This window comes from Nicotiana tabacum, chromosome 3, assembly GCF_000715075.1.
Source record: "Nicotiana tabacum cultivar K326 chromosome 3, ASM71507v2, whole genome shotgun sequence".
NCBI lineage: Eukaryota > Viridiplantae > Streptophyta > Magnoliopsida > Solanales > Solanaceae > Nicotiana > Nicotiana tabacum.
Window position 1 is genome coordinate 129,112,165 of NC_134082.1, and position 19,659 is coordinate 129,131,823.

General features: G+C 33.9%; 1 protein-coding gene across 1 annotated transcript; it reads right to left on the bottom strand.

Moving 5' to 3' along the window:
- Window positions 1-16,149: 16,149 nt before the first annotated feature.
- On the bottom strand, window positions 16,150-17,876 carry LOC107798469 (uncharacterized). The gene is made up of 2 exons (XM_016621477.2): window positions 16,982-17,876; window positions 16,150-16,748 (listed from the first exon to the last, which is right to left on the bottom strand). Exons 1-2 carry the CDS (start codon window positions 17,661-17,663, stop codon window positions 16,369-16,371), a joined length of 1,062 nt encoding a protein of 353 aa, XP_016476963.1. The 5' UTR covers window positions 17,664-17,876; the 3' UTR covers window positions 16,150-16,368.
- Between the last annotated feature and the right edge of the window lie 1,783 nt (window positions 17,877-19,659).

The window sequence follows — 19,659 nt, forward strand, 5'->3', positions numbered from 1 at the left end:
TTTTGCTGGGGATATCTTTCTTGACACTGGCCTCGCGCTTGTTCCTTCCTGACTTAGACCATTTGGATCTTCTAATCAGATCTGGTCTTGCCTAATTGGAAAGCTGATGGCAGATTTTGAAGTCATTTCTCACTTGTTCTGACCAAACAGACTCTACTGGGGAATTTTCTATGAAAGGAGAAAGATAAAAAAAAAGGGAACCGAATAAAAGACAAAGGAAAAAAGATGACTTTTTAACAAGAGAAACTATAAATAAAAACCTATCAAACGCAGATACCAACTCTAATGGTCATGACATGCGCATGTGGCCTATCCTCTACCGTCATCGTCTTTCAAGATTTTCATTTGGCGATTCCCCATCTGATTCTCAATCTTATTCGACTTGTAGTGCCCGAAGGGTTTCACTATCAAGCCTCTCCCATTTTGTTTTTTTTTCCCAGCTTTCATCGCCTTATGGTGTCCGTGATGATTTTCACCGATAAGACTCTCTCATTTGTATCACTTTCCAACTGGGGATTTGGAGTGTTGTCGGTATGATTCTCTCTGCTGGGGATTAGAGTCCCTTCTGTTGTGGAACAGAGTGTTATGTTCACCGGTAAGACTCTCATTTGTCTGACTTGGCATCTTTTACAGACTAATCAGAAGGTCTTTCTTTGGACCGTAATGTGGGTTTTTGGATAGGCTAGAAAGAAAGGGTATTAAAGGCTCAAAAACAAATCAATTTGAGGTTCAAAATTACAACCTTCGGAACCATATTTATTTACAACAAGCGCAACCCTTGCCCTAGTTTCTTGCTTGGGGATTATTTTTTTTTATTTTTTTTAATTTTTATTACCCTATGACCGAGCCATGAGGCGCCTACGTATCCTCTTTGAGGAATCAGGTCGAACGTAGTTCCCAATTCCTCCGTTTTCTTCTGACTTTCTTTTGTTTTTTGTTATCATTTTTCTTTTCTTTTTTTTTCATTTTTCTTTTGTCGTTTTGTTGATTTTTTTTCTTTTTCTTTTTGTGTTTTTTTTTTCTTTCTTTTTTTCTTTTCTTTACCTGCCATGCTTGTGTTTTCTAGTCGTTGCTACTGATTCCGAATGAGGGGTACAAAAGAAAAATAAATAAGGCTCAAAAGGGGTAACGAAGGATAAAGTGTTTAGGTAGCAGAACAAAATGTCTTCGTCATTCCAGTCTTCAAAACATGCTAAGTGCAAACAATACAATTAAACAAAGATTTGTAGTCTCTTCTGATAGTGCTGGACTTGACAATTATATTCACACATTTGCTTTTTTCATTTGTCCTCTCTAAAGCACCGTCGGGCGACACTCTCACTCTCATTATCATGAACGACCCTCATGCCAATTTGGTGAATCTTGCTTTTAACGGTTTTCTTTGTGTTTTACTTGCCCTAGTTCCGTATGACTCGAGCTCCGAATAATCTCTTTATTCCTTTAAATGTTCTGATCACCTCCCAATGATTTTATGATTATCTTTTAAGATCAAGCCCAAACTGTGTGCGCATGTCATGTCACCAGAATCGGCGCTGAACAAAAATGATAAAAAGACCAAACAAAAGATGACGGGAAATAATAAAAGACTGGATTTCACATTAGATTACCGGTGAAATGGTTTGAATAACAAAACAAACGAAACAAACCAGAATAAAATCCTAAAATAGCCTGGACAAAACTTAAACAAACCGCTATGACAAAATGGAAAGATAAGAAGGCTTGACACAAGACAATATCCGGATTACAACCCTAAGAATAATCCGGACAACAGAAATGACAACAAAATAAGCCACCAAAAGCTTCTCTCTTGCTAACCAAGGAACGGAGCGTCCTCCCATTTTATCAAAACTGGCATCTCAGCCACTGAGCTTCACATCAGTATTGTCCAGACCATTGCCAACTTCAATATCATCAACCTTAGTCAACAAGTCCCAGTAGGATTCGAGTGCTTCTGTTATCAGGCCTGATCCCCGCAAAGTGTGCTTCTGGGTTTTGTATTTCCGGCTTACCACAAACCAACCACCTAACTTTCTTTGTGATTCAAAGCAAAACAGGTTAGAATGGACTCAGTCGGTCCTCATTATTGACAACATCTTTTTTCCCTTTTTTCATTTTTCTTTCTTCTTTTTTCGCTTTTTTTTTTCATTTTTTCTTTCTCTTTTTTTTGATGTGGTCGAATCTTATGGAGATTGCCTACGTATCATGACCCCGCATGAATCAGACCTTGCGTAGTTCGGACCAATAAAAGATAAATAATAATAAAACATTTTTTTTGTTTTGGAATTTTCAATTTTCATATTAAAACAAACTTGATTACAAAAGTTTAAAAAAAACTGACCATACTAACAGACTTTGACAAAAGACAACAAACGGCCTCGAAAATCAAATAACTCGCATACTCTAATCAAAGAATTACAAACTCAAAAACAAACGGTCAGTTCCTTTCCCCGTTTGACAAATGTAACCAAACGGTTATTTTTTGCAAATGTGGCCCCTTCCAAATTTCATATGAATTTTGAGGCCGGGGAGGATTATTTTATGACACTTTACAAACTTGCCCATTCTTTTACGAAAATAGCCTTTCGACAACTGAAAGATACTCTGAGGCTATTTCGGCAAGAACGGTTTAAGACGCGGCCGAAGCTGGCTTGGCTTATTTTTGACTAAAAATCCGAACGGTGTTCACCTGACCGCTGACTCTTTGTTTTTTTTTAAAATTACAATGAAAACCTGGTGTTGCAAACACGGCCCTTCAGCGCCTCGGGGACGAAGATTTTTAAGGTTGTGTGAGTCAACAGGACCAAAATCCTAAAAAAAATGACCCAAGGTGGCTGTTTATACAAAGTCAGCCTTCCGGCGTCCCTTTCGGGAACATTCGGCTATTTTTGACAAAAACAACATCACCCGACTTATTTATGACTCTTTTTATCATTTTTTCAAAAATAGAAAACTCAATATTGCAAACACGACCTTTCAACGCCTCGGGGACGAAGATTTTTAAGGCTGTGGGAGTCAACTGGACCAAATATTAAACATGCCCCAAAAAGTGGTTGTTTATGCAAGATCAACCTTCCTGCGTCCCTTTCGGGAACATTCGGCTATTTTTGACAAAACAGCATCACCCGACTTATTTATGACAAAATTAAAATTTTGACATGTTTTTTTATTATTATTGTTTATTATTTGTTTTTGGCTATTTTGGCAAAATGGGAGGTTGGACTCGATGAGGGTTGCCTACGTATCTCACATCCGGTGAGAATCAAACCTGCGTAGTTCGGGAAATTAACTGAACTATTTTAAAACCTTTTTTTTCATTCATTTTTGGCAGCAAATATCAAAACCACTTTCAAAGCACGACTCTTTTCCTTTTCGATTTTGGGCATTTTCATAAAATAAAAAAAAAACTATTTTAAAAAATAAGACCCTTTTTTTCATTTTCATTTTCCATGGCAAGACAAACTATTTTCTTTTTCTATTTTTTGAAAACAAGACAGAATAATGACTCTTTTTTCTATTTTCCTTTGCTTTTAGTAAAACAAATTAATAAAATATTATTTTTTTTTATTTTCTCAAAATTTCGGCAGAGTTCGACGGTATTTGGCATTGGATTTTTTAAAAATAAACAATTAACTCCCTAACCGCTATTTTTTTTTTCAATTTCACAATATTCTTAATATTCAAAAACCGGTCAACATGCGGGCGCAAGACAAATAAATGCACGGAAAACAAATAGGATGCATCAGGATGGTCTTTTCATATCAGGTTGCTAGTCCTAGACGGACCCAACCCCTGTGTTGAGTCCCCTAAGTCAAATGCAACGCGATGCAAATAAGCGTTCATACTAGGGATCCGGCATGAAGTCACGTTATTCTATGTTCAAAACCTGAGTCGGTGTTCTAGATAGTGTACCCGAGCGGATAACTCGAGTTGAGGAAGGAGCTCCTTTCCGGGAACCAAAAGGCCAGCCGGCTTAGAAACTTTTCGAGCCTCTTTTATTTCAGGGTATGACACTAACAGAATAGGGAGTCTTAACCAGTAAGCACATCCCCGGAGGTAAGAAGAGAAGGTTTCGGCACAGTTTATATGTACAGTTCAAATAATATCAAAGCAGTAAAAAGCATCATTTTGCATATTAAGCACAAATCATATGAGAATATCAGATAATAAAGCCAAAATACAACAATTTATCAAGCTCGAATTTCTAACCCTGAACCGGTGGTTCTGGGTAAAAATCTAATTCCCCAGCAGAGTCGCCAGAGCTGTCGCACCTCCTTTTTCCGTCCCCGCGAGGGGTGAAGGAGTTTTTCCCAATTAAAGGACAATCGAAACGGGATTTGTTTGTTTATTTCAGAGTCGCCACTTGGGAGATTTAGGGTGTCCCAAGTCACCAATTTTAATCCCGAATCGAGGAAAAGAATGACTCTGTATTACAGTCCACGAACCAGAAATCCGGATAAGGAATTCTGTTAATTCGGGAGAAGGTGTTAGGCATTCCCGAGTTCCGTGGTTCTAGCACGGTCGCTCAATTGTTATATTCGGCTTGATTATTTGATATAATACATATTATAAACTTATGTGCAAATTTTATCTTCTAATCGCTTTTATTATTTTTATTTATTGTTATTATTTTACGGAGAATTGCAACATTGTGAAAACGTGTTTCAAACCACGTCGCAATCAATGCACCCGTGGTTATCGACACGGAGATTTGGATTTGGGTTACATAAATGCACACACATATTTAAGAAAATAATTTGTTAAAGACGCGCCTAGAGCGACTAGCGTATTGTTGTTTTGGGAAAGGCCGTAAAATTTCATTAGACGGTCAACTCCGATGTTCTAAATAATTAATGCATACATTTGTGAGGGCCCCGCAATCTACATATTTTACTAGGCGAGGCTCGTCTCATTTATTTTAAATGGACAAATCTTAAAGCGATTACATTTTTCTATTAAAATTAGTCTCTAAAATAAAAAAAGAAAATCCTAATTAATTACGAGCTTTTTTTTATTTATTTATTTAAGAAAGCATGGCATACTAATTGCTAGATTAATACAAATATTGATGAAAAGGAATTTTACTCAAAAATTTAAAATTATAAATAAAATAAAAATTCGACAACTAATATTCAAAAGAATCAAATATAGCTAGATTAAAACTCGCATTATTATAAAAAAAACTATTGAGATTAATTATTCACAATCATTTGAAACTAGATTTAACCATAATTACTAATGCTTATTAGAAAGTTTATTAAACTTAAATGTTCTTCTAATCTTGTTTGAACTCAAATCGTGCCTTAATGCCTAATTCACGAAATTCAGTTTAAATTCATACCTTAGCTAAATTTAGCTACTTGTTCACGATTAACCTACTGTTGATAATCTTAAAACCTTCATAACTAGTGAATTAACCCGTTTTGCCAAACTGATTCATTAAAGACTAACTTATGTTATTTTCTCTTATTCCAATTATTCAGTAATACATGAAATAACCTAAATACAATCAATAAAAGGAACAAAGAAAAGCGACATTAAAACTTCAAAATTCAATTCTTCATATGTCTTCATGCTTCCACATTATTAGCTTGCAATAGCTAGTGTTACAGTCGTGTACCTGATATTGGAAGCAAAAGAAAAGGGAGATCAGCAGAAATTCAGTAGCATACAACAACAACAACCCCAGCAACCAGTAACAACCAGCAATGAGAAACCAGTGACAGATTTTAAAATCAAGATAAAATTCCAGAAACACCGACAACAATCAACGGACAGAAGCCAAAGGAATCTTTTTAGATTTGAAAGACTAATTAATGTTCAACCCTTAATTTCTGAATCCGTATATCAGAATATTTATATTGTATATCGGGTGTATACTATTCTTCTTTTGAATTTCCAGAATGTTTTTCTTTTTATTTTTGGAGTCTTAGTATTTTCGGAATTTTTCTCTCTATCTTCAATATTCAGCTCTTTTTTTTTTATCTCTCCCCTCTCTTTTTTTTCTCTTCTTCTCTTTTAAAATCTGATCAAGTCTCCTATATATTTCCCATCTCAAACCCTTTAATCAATTAATAAAACAATCACTTTCTCCTACCAAACCCACTACTAGTTAAAAAATACAATTATTATTTATTTAAACAGCTTTTCTTGAGCCCCGCAATCCCACTATGTCTTGTTCCCCGTGCTTACATTAAACAAATACATTATTCCCCACCATTATGTCTTGTCCCCCATGCTTGATTATTTTAATATTATTTTAATCCTAATTGACAGAGCACTCAAAATAAATAATTGTTCAGAATTTTAATTCCAAAAATACTCCTCTAACCTTACTGAAATTACCATATTACCCCTGAACGTACTGCAAATTATCAAACTACCCCCATCAGCTATAACCAATTCACCTAATTAATTTCAACCAAAATACAGCAAATATGACCAATTTCTAAACAATTTTCAACAACAAATTCAAACTAAATGATGAACAACAAAGAAACAACTAAAATTATTTTGATTGAACAATATTTTTTAACAACAAACAAACCTACTTTCAGATTCAACAACAACAACAACAACAAACAAGTATATTCAGATTTCTAAATTCAATAATCATTTGAACTTAAAATTAAATCTAACAACATTACAACCAACAATTTCTATATTAAACTAAACAAGATCATGAAACAAACTGAAGAAATAATCATAAATGATAAACAACAAACAAGAAAATCAAACTTATCCTAATTTCGGATTCAAGAACAATCAAACAGAGTATGGACATAAATGAAAAGATTCAACAACAATAACAAACAAGTTTTATTCAAATTCGAATTAAACTCGAATTAAGCTTAAACAAAACAAATAAACATATTCAAATCACTAAACTTCAAATAATTAATTGATCTTTTTAAATTAAATCCAACAAAATTATAACCAAGATACATTGAATAAAAAAAAATTAAAAACCAAAACATAACTTCACATTAAATCACTGAATTAAAAACGAACTTCAAACAAAATGAACACGAATTAAATCTACAACAAACAACGGATTCAAGCGATTTAAACTAACACTCTTCTATATTAAAACTAAATCCTCTTAAAATTAATAAAAACAAACTGAAAAATAATTTAATTGAATCTTCAACTTAAATCTAACAACATTATAATTAAACTAACAATTTCTATCTAAAAATAAATAAGAAAAAATGAAACAAACTGAAGAAATAATCAAAGTGAAAATAACGAACAAGAAAATGAATCAAACTTATACTAATATCAAATCTGAAAATATCAAACAAATTACGGACAAAATAAAACTTAGAACAACTGACCGTAAATGAACAACGACGAACTCGAACGAACTTAAATGAAACCAACGAAACCTTGATATAAACGGACTCGAAGAAGGAATCAGCGGACAGCAGCAGTCGAGGTGAAAGATGAAGAAGATGCAGCAGCGATGAAGCGAAACAGAAGCAGCAACAGCTGGAGGTAGCTGAAGAAGACGCAGCAGCAACGAGCTTGTAGCTCGTCCATGGTTAGCAGCGACGGAGGAAAAGAAACAACAACAACACGAGCTGAAGAAGACGCAGCAGCGGCGAACCAGCTGCTTGGCGGGGCTGGAGGCAGCGGGAAGCAGAAGGAGTCGAGGTTGGCTTGGTCGACGACGCGTAAAGACGATGAAGAAGAAGAAGCAGATGCGCAGCCATGGGAGGTCGTTTGAGGTGAGGAAGAAGACGAAGTGTGTGTGTGTATACGTTGTTGTGTATGTGTGTGTATGTGTTTATGTGTGTGTGTGTGTGAAGGGGGGGTTGTTAGGGGGTGGTCGTGGGGATGAGGGGGTAGGGCAGCAGCAACGGGGGGAAGCCATGGGAGGGGAGCTTGGGGTCTTTTTTGGAGAAGAAGAAGAAGAAAGAAAAAGAGGGGGGGTGGCGGATGGGTTTTTGTTTTTTAGGGTTTTTTGTTTTTTTTTTGTTTTGTTTTGTGTAATATAGGGGGTGTTGGGTATTTGGGTTATGGACCGGGTCGACCCGGTTTGAAATAGACCGGGTAATGGGGAAGGTTGGGTATTTTTTGGGCTTGTGGCTTGAATTTGAAGAAGAGCCCAATTCAGATTTTCTTTATATTTTTGCTCTCTTTTCTTCTTTTATTTTTCTAAAACTAAATTCTAAAAATCCTTAAATTATTATTAAGTTATAAAAGCGCAAATTAACTCCCAATAACAATTAACACACAATTAAGTAATAATTAAGCATAAAATTGTACATTTGGACATTAAATGCTAAAAATGCAAAAGATGCCTATTTTGTAATTTTCAATTTTTGTAAAACAAACTTAATTACTAACAATTGTAGAATTAAATCCTACATGCAAAATGCGACATATTTTTATATTTTTATTAATTTAAACAAATAAGCATGCACAGACAAAAATACAAATAATTATACAAAAATACCACAAAAATACAAAAATTGCACACAAAAGGAAAATTGGTTTATTTTGAATTTTTTGGGAGTAATTATTTCATAGGGTAAAAATCACGTGCTTACACCCTCTTCTTGTGAAGAGTTGAAGATCAGAAAATAAATAAACAGAAGAAAAGAAATCAAAGCCTAAAAGTATCTTAGATATGTAAACATGAGAGAAATCTGTTAGCCGCCGTCGTCGCCTTCACCTTCATCAAAACAACCACCAGTTCACCAGTCCACCACCTTCCTTCACCAATTTATTAGACAAAATATATTGTTTGGAATGATATGTGGGAAAGCTCACTTCTTGAAGAGTAAATATCTCTTGTTTTATCAGTGTAATTTTTTGAAAACCATTATGATGACTATTTGTACTAGTAAATTTTAGGGGATTCCCTTTGATTTTAAATGGAAGAAGATTGTGTTTCTCAATCGGACATGGAGATAAATTTGCTAGCGCCCTCTACCATGACAACCACCACACTGCTCCACATCTCTCTCTTCTTCCCCTCTTCCTCTCACTTCTCAGCCTCACAAAATCGCACAATTAAGAACATAATTTCACCCGGGTTTTAGCTGGAGAACGCCGACCACCGGTGACAAAACTATAACCGGACTTAGTTGGAGACGCCCACTCCCATTAATGTTATTTCTCTTATACTTTTTCTCTTCTGTTTCAGGGACCTAGATCTGAAGAACTTTGACCGGATTTCGGCCATTTATCCAACTCTGGCTGACTATTGGTCTTCTTTAATCGATGAAGAAGAAGACTAATTAATAGGTTCTAGTGTAATCCAATAGGGTCGGGCGGGTTTTTAAAAATGGGTTCATATTTGCTTAGTTGGAAAATTATTATGGGGTCCTAGGTGCCACGTTGGACATTGGACAATTTTAGACGGAAAGTAAAAACGGGTATAAACGTGGCTAATTATCCAATGTAGGGGGTAATTTTAGCCTTTTTCCCATGAAAGAAAATACTTTTACCACATCATAAAAAGAATATACTCATTTTATTGAAATAAAAAAAATACTTTTTCTATAACATGAAAAGAAAGTACTCTTAATAATGGTTATATTAGGGTGAGTGGTGGGCGAGGTTGGGGTAGGTAGGGTGTGGTCGGGGGGAGAGGGTTGGGGTGGGTTAGTGGGCATGGAGAATAGGGTGAAGAAGGTTAAAAAAGAGTTTTGGAAAATATTTTCCCTTCTTTTGATAGAGAAAACATTTTCCTCCAATTAAAGGAAAATAATTTGATAAGGAAAATATTTTTTAAAATATTTAAATCAACCAAACATGAGAAAATAGGAAAACCTAAAATGTTTTCCTTCGTACCAAACACACCCAAAAAGGCTCCTTGTTCGTCGGGTTCATTTTGGTACTTTTTATTTTTTTGTGCTAAGCCCAAATTCTCGAATTGGACTCGTTCAGAGGCCTATGCCTATACTTATGGTTCAACTTGTATCTTTGGGTGTGTTGTGTTACTACTAACTACTAAGCACTATGGACAGGTCAAAACGGATAATGTAAAAATAAATAAAATATACGTTTTGACTCATTTTTGTTAAAATAGCATGGTCTAGCCAGTTTTCGGACTGGTCATTCAAAAATAGTCAGCGTTTACCAAGTCAATAAAAAATAGCCACTATTTTGCTGCAACAGAAACCGGTCCAACATAATATACTGGAGTTCGGTGCACCTGTGTATGAACTTCCAGCATATTATGCTGGACCGATATACTTTGCTGGCTCCAGTATAATATACTAGAGACTGGAGCACCGGTGCTCCAAACTCCAGTATATTATGCTGGACCGGTATATTATACTGGAACTCCAGTATATTAGACTGGAGTTCGAGTATATCATACTGGAACTCCAGCATATTATACTGGAGTATTTTTCCGAATTTTGAACAGTGTTTTCGTTCAGGTTTATCTTTACATGAAAAGTGACTAAATTTCGATTACTTTTAAAACTGTGGCTATTTTTGAATGACCACTTGTAAATCTGACTATTTTTGAATTTCTACCCTCATTTTTAATATGATTAGGAAATAGTTTAACCGTATCTATGACTTCTTAAATACTAGTCTCTCAAATTTGAGAACTTTCAATTTAAGTCTTTGCAAATATAAAAGTTAAACTCATCGATTATTTTTTTTTTATAAATGTATAATATTGATTTTAAAAAGTTTATTATCACAACCAATTTTTAGTGGATAATATAGATGGTTAACTATTTTTTTTAATTCATTTTGCCACCAGTATTATGTTGTACCAAATATCCGAATCACCATGTATGAACTAAACAAGAAAATTGAATCTGCTCAAGGCGACACAATTTATCCAACAGACTGACCTACCATTAGAAAAACATATTCGTACTCGAGATAAATATTTATATTAATTAACCACAATTAAATGAAAAAAGTGTACATAAAATATACATTTCACATGTTCAATGCTTCAGTGTATACTGTAAACTATCTCCAATTTAGTGATTGAAGAGTGAAGATACATCTGCCCTTGAAGAACATAAAACAGAGAAAGAGTAGGCGAAGGAAGAGAAAAGCTGGAGAGAGAAAAGTAATTCATCTCATTATACTGAAAATTACAGTTATTACGATACAAACGAAATAGTAATACACCTAATCTAGCCGACTTCCTTAACCACACAGTCAACAACTAACTATTACTTATCTAGTTAACTTAACTCTACATTGGTTAGGTGACAGCTAGACTATTACTCTTTACATATACACTGAGAGTGATTAAGTAATTTTCCTTTAACATCTCTTGGGTTTTGTCTATGAGATTAAAGTGGAGAAATAGCAGTTTATTCTCGAACTCCAAGTCCCTAATGACCACGTTGTTATTTAAGATTCTTGCCCAGATCACGAAGCATAAAGCAAAGGAGATCGCCAACTAGCTTATTGATTCAGCCAGTAGCAGTAAGAATTGATGGAATATGAAAACCACTATCTGCAAATAAAAAAAGCTATGATTCACTTTAACTAGTTGCACCTCCATTTTGGGATGGTTTCTTGATAAAAGGGTTGAAAAATCTCTGGTGCCGTGTACCTGCATTTTCAACATTTGAGGAAAAGTATTTATAGCATTCATGAAAAAGGTAGCGCCTTTACGTTATCCCATCTTTGATGCTGATGCAGCGTATATATTAGTTGTACCGGTAATCTAAGTCTACGACTTTTGCAGGCAGGGTCTAAATATTTATACAGAGGGGAACAGTTAACTGATAGATCTTACATATTACACTTCAATATAATGCACACTAGCTAAAAAAGAGCATTTCTTATTATCTTGTCTCTTCTAGTTAATTCATGTAAGAAATTTACTGCACTGTGAATTGTTTAGGGAGACAATGAGAAAAGGTAAGAACATTTTAGATAGAACAATGAGGCAAGTTAAAACAACAACCGTACCGTGTCCACCGGCAAACACCCTAGTCCCTCCCTTTCCTCGGATGCAAATTGTCTTAATCATTCTGTTTTTTAATCTAGAGTTCCCTCCCTCCCCTTGTCTTGGACATAAGGGGGGATGGGATGGGATGGGTTCAATTATTGTCATTTATCTAGGAAAAAGTTTTCACTATGAGCACCTGAAAAAAAAATTCCGGACAGAATGCATGTCTAAGTACTGGAACAATTTAAGTTCATAACTGTTGATTTAATTTCCATCTCCTACTTTAATGCTGAAGTATGGGGTTTCATTTTTTTCTTTCCCTGCCGGTAAATCGAAAGAACTGATGTTACGCAATAGGTCTTGGCCATACCAAGCCATATATATAGTTATAACTTAGTACTCCCTTCGCTTCACTTTAATTAATTTTTTGGTTATTTTTACATATTTTAAGAAATTCATATTTTGGCATTAATAACTAAAACTAAAATTAATCATATTAACCTTAATTTGTTAATTGAAAATATATTAATAAACACTCTCAGGCTCTTTGCTCCAAAGGTGACATTGCAAAAAAAAGTTAATTTTTTCTTGATATCTGAAAAAATTAAATATTGTGAACCATAAAAAAAGATAAAAAAATCAATTTAAGTGAATCGGAAGGAGTATTAGTTTTCACTCTTTCAACCCATGACTTGATTGAAATGTGTTTTTTTAAAGTAGAAGGAACATATTACCCACAAGAGGGCTCATATTGGCAATAACAAAACCAGAGAAAAAGTTTTATGAAAATACTAATGTAGGATAAATTAATCCTCAAAGCCATCAAAACAAATACTACTACCTATGTAATTTTTTCACCTATATATTAATGGACCAAGTATAATAAAATAGCCTATATATGTATGATAAACCCCACAATTAAAAAGAAAATCTACTCAATTGTACTACTCAGTAATTTTGTAGGAAGGTGAGAGCCTTATTTCTACTACCGCCATGATTTTGTTTTGCCTTATAGTGTCAAAACCTTGGGAGCTATAGCTATAAGGAATCAATTATTGCCAAAAACAAGCAAAATCAGTGAAATGGACAGGAACCTATCATAGAAGTAAGTGATCTAAATCCCTCAAAATTTCTGATCCGTGTTTTATGGGTTTCTTTGTTGTGAATTAGCTTCAGTCAATGTAACATCGCTAATCACCTCCTTTCGCACGTCACATCGATTTTAGTCAAAGGGGAAAAGCAATGAGAATTCATGTCGGATAAAGTCCGTTATTTAGAAAAAGTTTCATTCATTTCTACAAATTTTTCTTTACCACAATGTACATTCTAATTATTCCAAGTAGTTAAAGGAGTATGATAGGCTTTAAAAGTGGAGTAAGCAGGTGAAAGAGAAAATGGAAGCTCTACACACGACGGTAATATTAGTAAAAACTCAATAGCAAATGTATAGTGAAAATGATAAAAAATTTAGTTTCAATAATAAGTTTTAGTTATATCTTGTCAGTGTAATATATACATTAGCAGATCATATTTTATTGTTGTAGCAAGTACCTTGTTTGATTTTCAATAATTGACAAAGACAAAGTTCAAACATGAACTTCATAAAAGTGACGTTCTAATCCCTTTTGAGGGTTAGGGTGGGGGATTAGAGAGAATTTTCTGCAAAGCTCTTTCAAAGTTGGGTTTAAATTACGCATATAGCTTAAAAATATTAAAAGTTGTAATTGTATATATAACATAAATTTGTTCTCAAACTATCGATAACATATTTTTTTTTTAACGGAAAAGGGTTCAAAATGCCCCAAAACTATTGAAAAAGGTTTAAAAAAATCATTCATCCCTCTATTGGGCTAAAAATATCCCTTCATCCATCTTTTCGGTTCACTTATGCTCTTTGACCGCTAGGTCAATGCTGAATTAAAAATAATTATTATTCTTTTTGTAAAACATAAAAAAAAATATTTTATAAAATATTTTCGTTTATTAAACTAATGCACCAGTAGTCCACTAATTTAGTAAGTTTTCTTCTTTCTTTTCTTTTTCTTTCAGTTTTTACAAAAAAAAAAAAAATCAAATTTTTCAGTTTTTCTAAAGCATTTTTTTTGTAAAAACTGAATTTTTTTTTTGTAAGAACAGGAAATTTTTTTTTTTAAATATTTTCGTTTTTGAAAAAAACTGAAAATATGAAAAAAAAAATATTTTTCAAAAACGAAAATATTTTTTCTGTTTTTCCATTTTTTTTCAGTTTTCACAAAAAAAAATGCTTTAAAAAACTGAAAAAATGAAAAAAAAAATTTTTTTTTTGTAAAAACTGAATTGTCTTTTGTAAAAATTGAAAAAAATAAAATAAGAAGACTTTACTAAATTAGTGGACTATTGGTGCATTAGTTTAAAAAACGAAAATATTTTGCAATTTTTTTTAAAGTTTTATAAAAAAAATAATAATTATTTTTAATTTAGCATTGGCCTAACGGTCAAAGGCCATAAGCGAAAAAAAAAAGTGAATGGAGGAGATATTTTTAGCTCAATATATGGATAAAAGGTATTTATAAACCTTTTCTAGTAGTTTAAGGACATTTTGAACCCTTTCCTTTTTTTTAATTACCTTTCTTCTATAAAATAATAATGGTAGAATGTCCACCACTCTTATTGCCTCTGTGATATATCAACGATTGATTGATTTTTTTTTGAACCTCGAATATTTTACTCGGAATCACATAAAAGTATCTAAAGTTGATGGAAATTTCTTGTCACATTTTGGGGAAGACGTTATGAATCTATAATTTGCAGTTTCTTTGTTGGGTTACATCTACGATCCATCCATCAATCTGACCAGTCAGAAGCAGCTAGCAAATCAATTTCCAATTGTCAATTAAAGGTTTCTTCTCCGACACAAATTAAGCTAAGGTCTGAGTAGGGCTTAGAAAAAGTTTGACTATTCACAAAGAAACAGTAGAAAATAACCTCATATCATTGCACAGATATAGGCGTGTTGTAGAATCTAAAAAGTAGTAGCCTTGTTCTTTTCTCATGCTAAGAGGTAAACACCTTTGTTAACAAAGCAAACCGAAAAGAATTCATGATTGGGGCCGTAAACATTTTTTTGTGCTCCTATATTATATCAATTCCTCTTTAATCTTTAATCCATTTCTGCATAGAGACTGATCACAGTTTCCAAATATTTCGCAACTGATCTTTCTGTTTAGCTAAATCAGTCCAAAGACACTTTTAATATGTAGTGATACTTGTTTGACCCAAAAAGAAATATAAATTTTCTGTTAAACTATTTAATTTTATGTAATGAGGGATTAAACTTAGCTAATGATAATATCTCTAGATATAGAACTAGACAACATGGATGCGATAGGATAAAGTCAGCAAGAGATCAAAAGTAACGCACATTTAATATTCCAAAAAATGTGTGCAATAATAGAAGAACAACTAGCAATAAATGACATTTATGTAAATAAGGAGAATGATTCACCAAATAATGAATGAGATAGATGATTGTTACTTCTCACAATGATGAATGACAGACAAATCCTAGAATTTTGAACTATTCTCGGATCTGATGGAAAAGCATGGAATAATGTAAGTAGAAACCTTAATGAAAATGTAAAGTTTGTATCTTTGCTAGAGAGAATCTTCTTTTAAAAAGTATTCTTGTTAAGTGAATATTCTGTCCCTTACACCTAACAAATCATAATAGTACAAGTGTAAAAAATATTCAATATCCTATGACAAAAATTAGCCGTTATTGTTCAGTCGCTCGACCTTGGTCGTTGTTGACTGCCTGGGCACGAATTTCTCTGCTTCCTGGTCAACCTCGACCGACCCTTTCCTTAATGACGCTTCACGCTAAGTTTCCTTAGGGCGGATTTTGGCCTATACAATACTATCCATTTGAATTAATGGACACAATATTAAGCTTTTTCTTGTGCTGTATATGTAGCTTCTTTTATTTATCGAATTTGTGCAGGGCTTCATTCACATTGCCCGCCTTGCGATCGTAGAACTGTTCCTATAGTTTCTCCTGTCCTTCGAGTCAGTAAACGGATAAGGGGTTGCCGACTTTGCCATTTAATTTAAGAAGTGAAAAGTGTGGAGATGCATGAACAATGGTAAAAATAAATTCTCCCTTGATTCTCAAAATAAGCAACAGAATTCAGAGGTCCAACGATTCAAAGAAAATTGTAGGGTTAGGAAGCCAAATGATAATTAATATGGCAAGAATACAACCTAAAACGCTTCAGATTCGACTTACTCGTCGGTTAAGGTGTAAGTTATATTGACAATTTACAAAGATTTTACGCTATCACTGCAATTTAACATACGTGCTACTTACTTCATACATATAAAAATTAACATTTCAATATTTTTTACATGGGCAATGCATAGAAATTAAACTCTTAAAAGATTTAACTAAATCCTAAATCTTGACAGATGAAGATAGAGGAAAACATTTAAACTAGAAAGTGGATTCAAAGGGTTCTGCTTACAGTACGTGGAGGGGGGTGAGTTGACATATTTCTAGCTCTATCATTACCATTACCATTACCTAAAAACAAGGTCTCCCAGATCTCGGAGAAAGCCTCAACAATCAACCCATGATAATGCTTTCCATTCAATGATAAAAAACACTGTAAAAGCTGCTCCAACTCATTCTTCTCAAACATTTGCTTCTCCAAAATCATTTCCATCATTGACCTCTTGAAATCCTCGTACGGGTCTTGTGATTTCTTCACTATCGCAAAGCTCTCCTTCACTTTCCCATCCACGCTACACGGTATCAGCTTCTGGAACACCGACAACCTCGCTGGCAACTCGCTGTCCGATGACGTAGAAACTGACGACCTTCTACCTATTGAAACATAATATAATTAAATAACAAATGGAGTATATATTTTATCTAATAATTTAAGCTTGGAATATAAATTGGTTCGTGCACTTCAACATGATATTAGAATAAAACAAGTTAAAAAATTAGATCCACACGTAACACGACGTGTATTGAAACATAACATAATCAAATATAGTACTATATCTTAAGCTAAAATGGTAACACAAATAAATGAAATGCGACCATGTTTTTACCCTTTGAAGACGAGAAGCTTCGTCTTGAGTGCTTCACTCTCCTCTTGGTGTTTCCGTTCCTCTTTTTACGACGCCTTATAGTAGTGGTCTCACATATGGTTTCCAACTGAGGGTTGAAATCTGTAGACGAGTCATCAGTTGAGAAATCGAAGCTTCTCGAAGATGAAACCAAGGTTTCAGTTTCATCTTCTTCTTCGTTATAGTTATCCCAAGTTTCAGTAGTGCTTAAAATCCCACTGTCGTCAGCTGAGGAGGTGCTCATTCGGAGTCTGGCTTTTGTCTTGTTCGTCTTTTTAACTCGGCGTTTCTTCTTCTCAACGGCTAATCTTGGAGGAGTAGAAGGTGGTCGTAAGGCGCAATTCTCCCCTTCAGAATCTTCAAAGGAGGAAACCACGTGAAACTTGTCTTCTTTCTCCCACTTGAATTCTTGTGACCGAGACTTAAACCCACAGCCAACAGAAACCATGGATTCTGACACGTGGCGTTTGAAGGAAGAAGGAGGTGAGTTATTAACAACAGGGAAATCGAGGGTGATGAGTTTTGTAGTGGGTTTAGTATGTGATGACTTTGAGAAGAAATTGGAAGGAACAGGATTTTCAGGAAGAGTGAAAGAGTCTTTGGAACGGCAGGAATGGAAGGAGGCAATGACTTTAGAAAACCGAAGCTTAAAACTTTTTCCCATTCTTTTTGTCTCTCTGCCTTCTCTGTGTCTAATAATGTAGTGGGGGTTTTCTACCTTTCGACAAAGTTTGAACTGTCTTATACTGTGAGAGTAGCGAGAGAGTTATTATATGTCGACATGGGACGAGGAGCGTGACCAGAGAGGTTTAGTCAAAGTTAATTGGTCTTATTGATAACGGTTTAATTATCTTTTTCACGCTCATTCATTTGAGACAAATCATTGTAACATTTGAAAGAGTTTACCTTTTATAAGCATAGAATAATTACGCGTAATTAATAATTAATAAAAAGTATGATTAATTAGTAACCCAAAAAAATAATGTATTTTACTTAGGAAATTTTACCGCCTATAGCAAACTATTACATCCTATTTATTATAAACCAAAACTATTTTAAAATGTTATTATCTATAGCTACCTTCTATATTTTATGCTAGCAAAATAAGTATTTATTGTATACACTACCATATAGGCGTGAATACCCTATTTATAGTTTTTCTCTCTCTTTCTTTCCGTTAACACATGTTCTCTCTCAAAACACGTCAAGATTTTCTTCTTTCTCTCTCCACGGTCTCTCTCTCTCACACAGTAAGATTGTAGGAACATATTTCTCAGAATTGATCCTCAACGTTTTTGCGCCAAAAGTTCGTGGTAATTGGTAAAGCTTTTGGCCGATTCACGCCAAATTACTCTGCCATTCTTCTTTTCTCTTCACTTTATTTATTTATTTTATTTTATTTTATAATTTTCGCCATTGTTAAGTTTTGGGGAAAAAACTTCAAATTTTGTCTTCAATGGCTGATTCAACAACTTCGAAAAGGGTTACACGAGGTATACTCACTAAACTCTCAATTTTGATTGTCGGCATCATCATCCACTATTGGCTCATCCTCTTAGGCGAACAGATCCGGCCATGGCTACGCCGGAGAAGATTTGAAGGCCGAATATTTGTTTGTCCCCATTTTTAGTTTTAGTATAATGTATACAATATTTTGCTTGGCCGGAAAAAGCCATCTCCGATGAACTTTCTTCTCTTTCTTACTTTTTAGTCACATAGAATGATATAAATACATTGTATTTTGTACAAATACACTCAAATGTATTGTATTTTTGTATAAATACATTATTTTCCACTGTATTTATGTATTTCGAAGGTTTGTATTTTTTTAATATAACTGAATATCACTGTGTTTTGTGATTTTTTGTTGTTTGAATACAATCAAATAAAATATGGTGAATTGAATACGATATGTAATAGTGAATAATGAATATCTGTGAATTAAATACAATGTATACAATTGAATTGGACAGAATAGTATACACCATATTTATTGATTACGTTACTGTATTTATAAATACAGTCGCGCGAATACATGTAATACAACATATATAGTAGCAACGAAATTTAAGTAGAATTGATTTTGTTGAGTTAAATTAGGAGTGATACACCCTAATTGATCCTCTTTCCGTTATTAATCCGGACTCACCTATTTTTTAGGCGAATTCCGCTACTGTATTCATGAATACAGTAGGCGAATACAGTGAATACAACCATACAACTAGACTCCCTTATTACTATATTCATGAATACAGTAATACGAATACAACGAATACAGTCGTGTAGCAACGAAATTTATGTAGAATTGATTTTGTTGAGTTAAATTAGGAATGATACACACTAATTGATTCTTTTTCCGCGATTAAACAACTGGATTCCCCTATTTTTTAGGCGAATTCCGCTACTGTATTCATGAATATAGTAGCACGAATACAACGAATACAGTCGCACAACTGGACTTTCCTATTTTTAGGCGAATTCTGCTACTGTATTCATGAATACAGTAGCGCGAATACAGCGAATACAATCATGTAACAATTAAATAATAGTTATAGGAAGTAATTATGCAGTATATGGTAGCTATAGAAAGTTAATAACTACTCAATAATAGTGGTTTCTAAAAATTCCTCTTTTACTTATTACACCTACGGCGGAGCTAG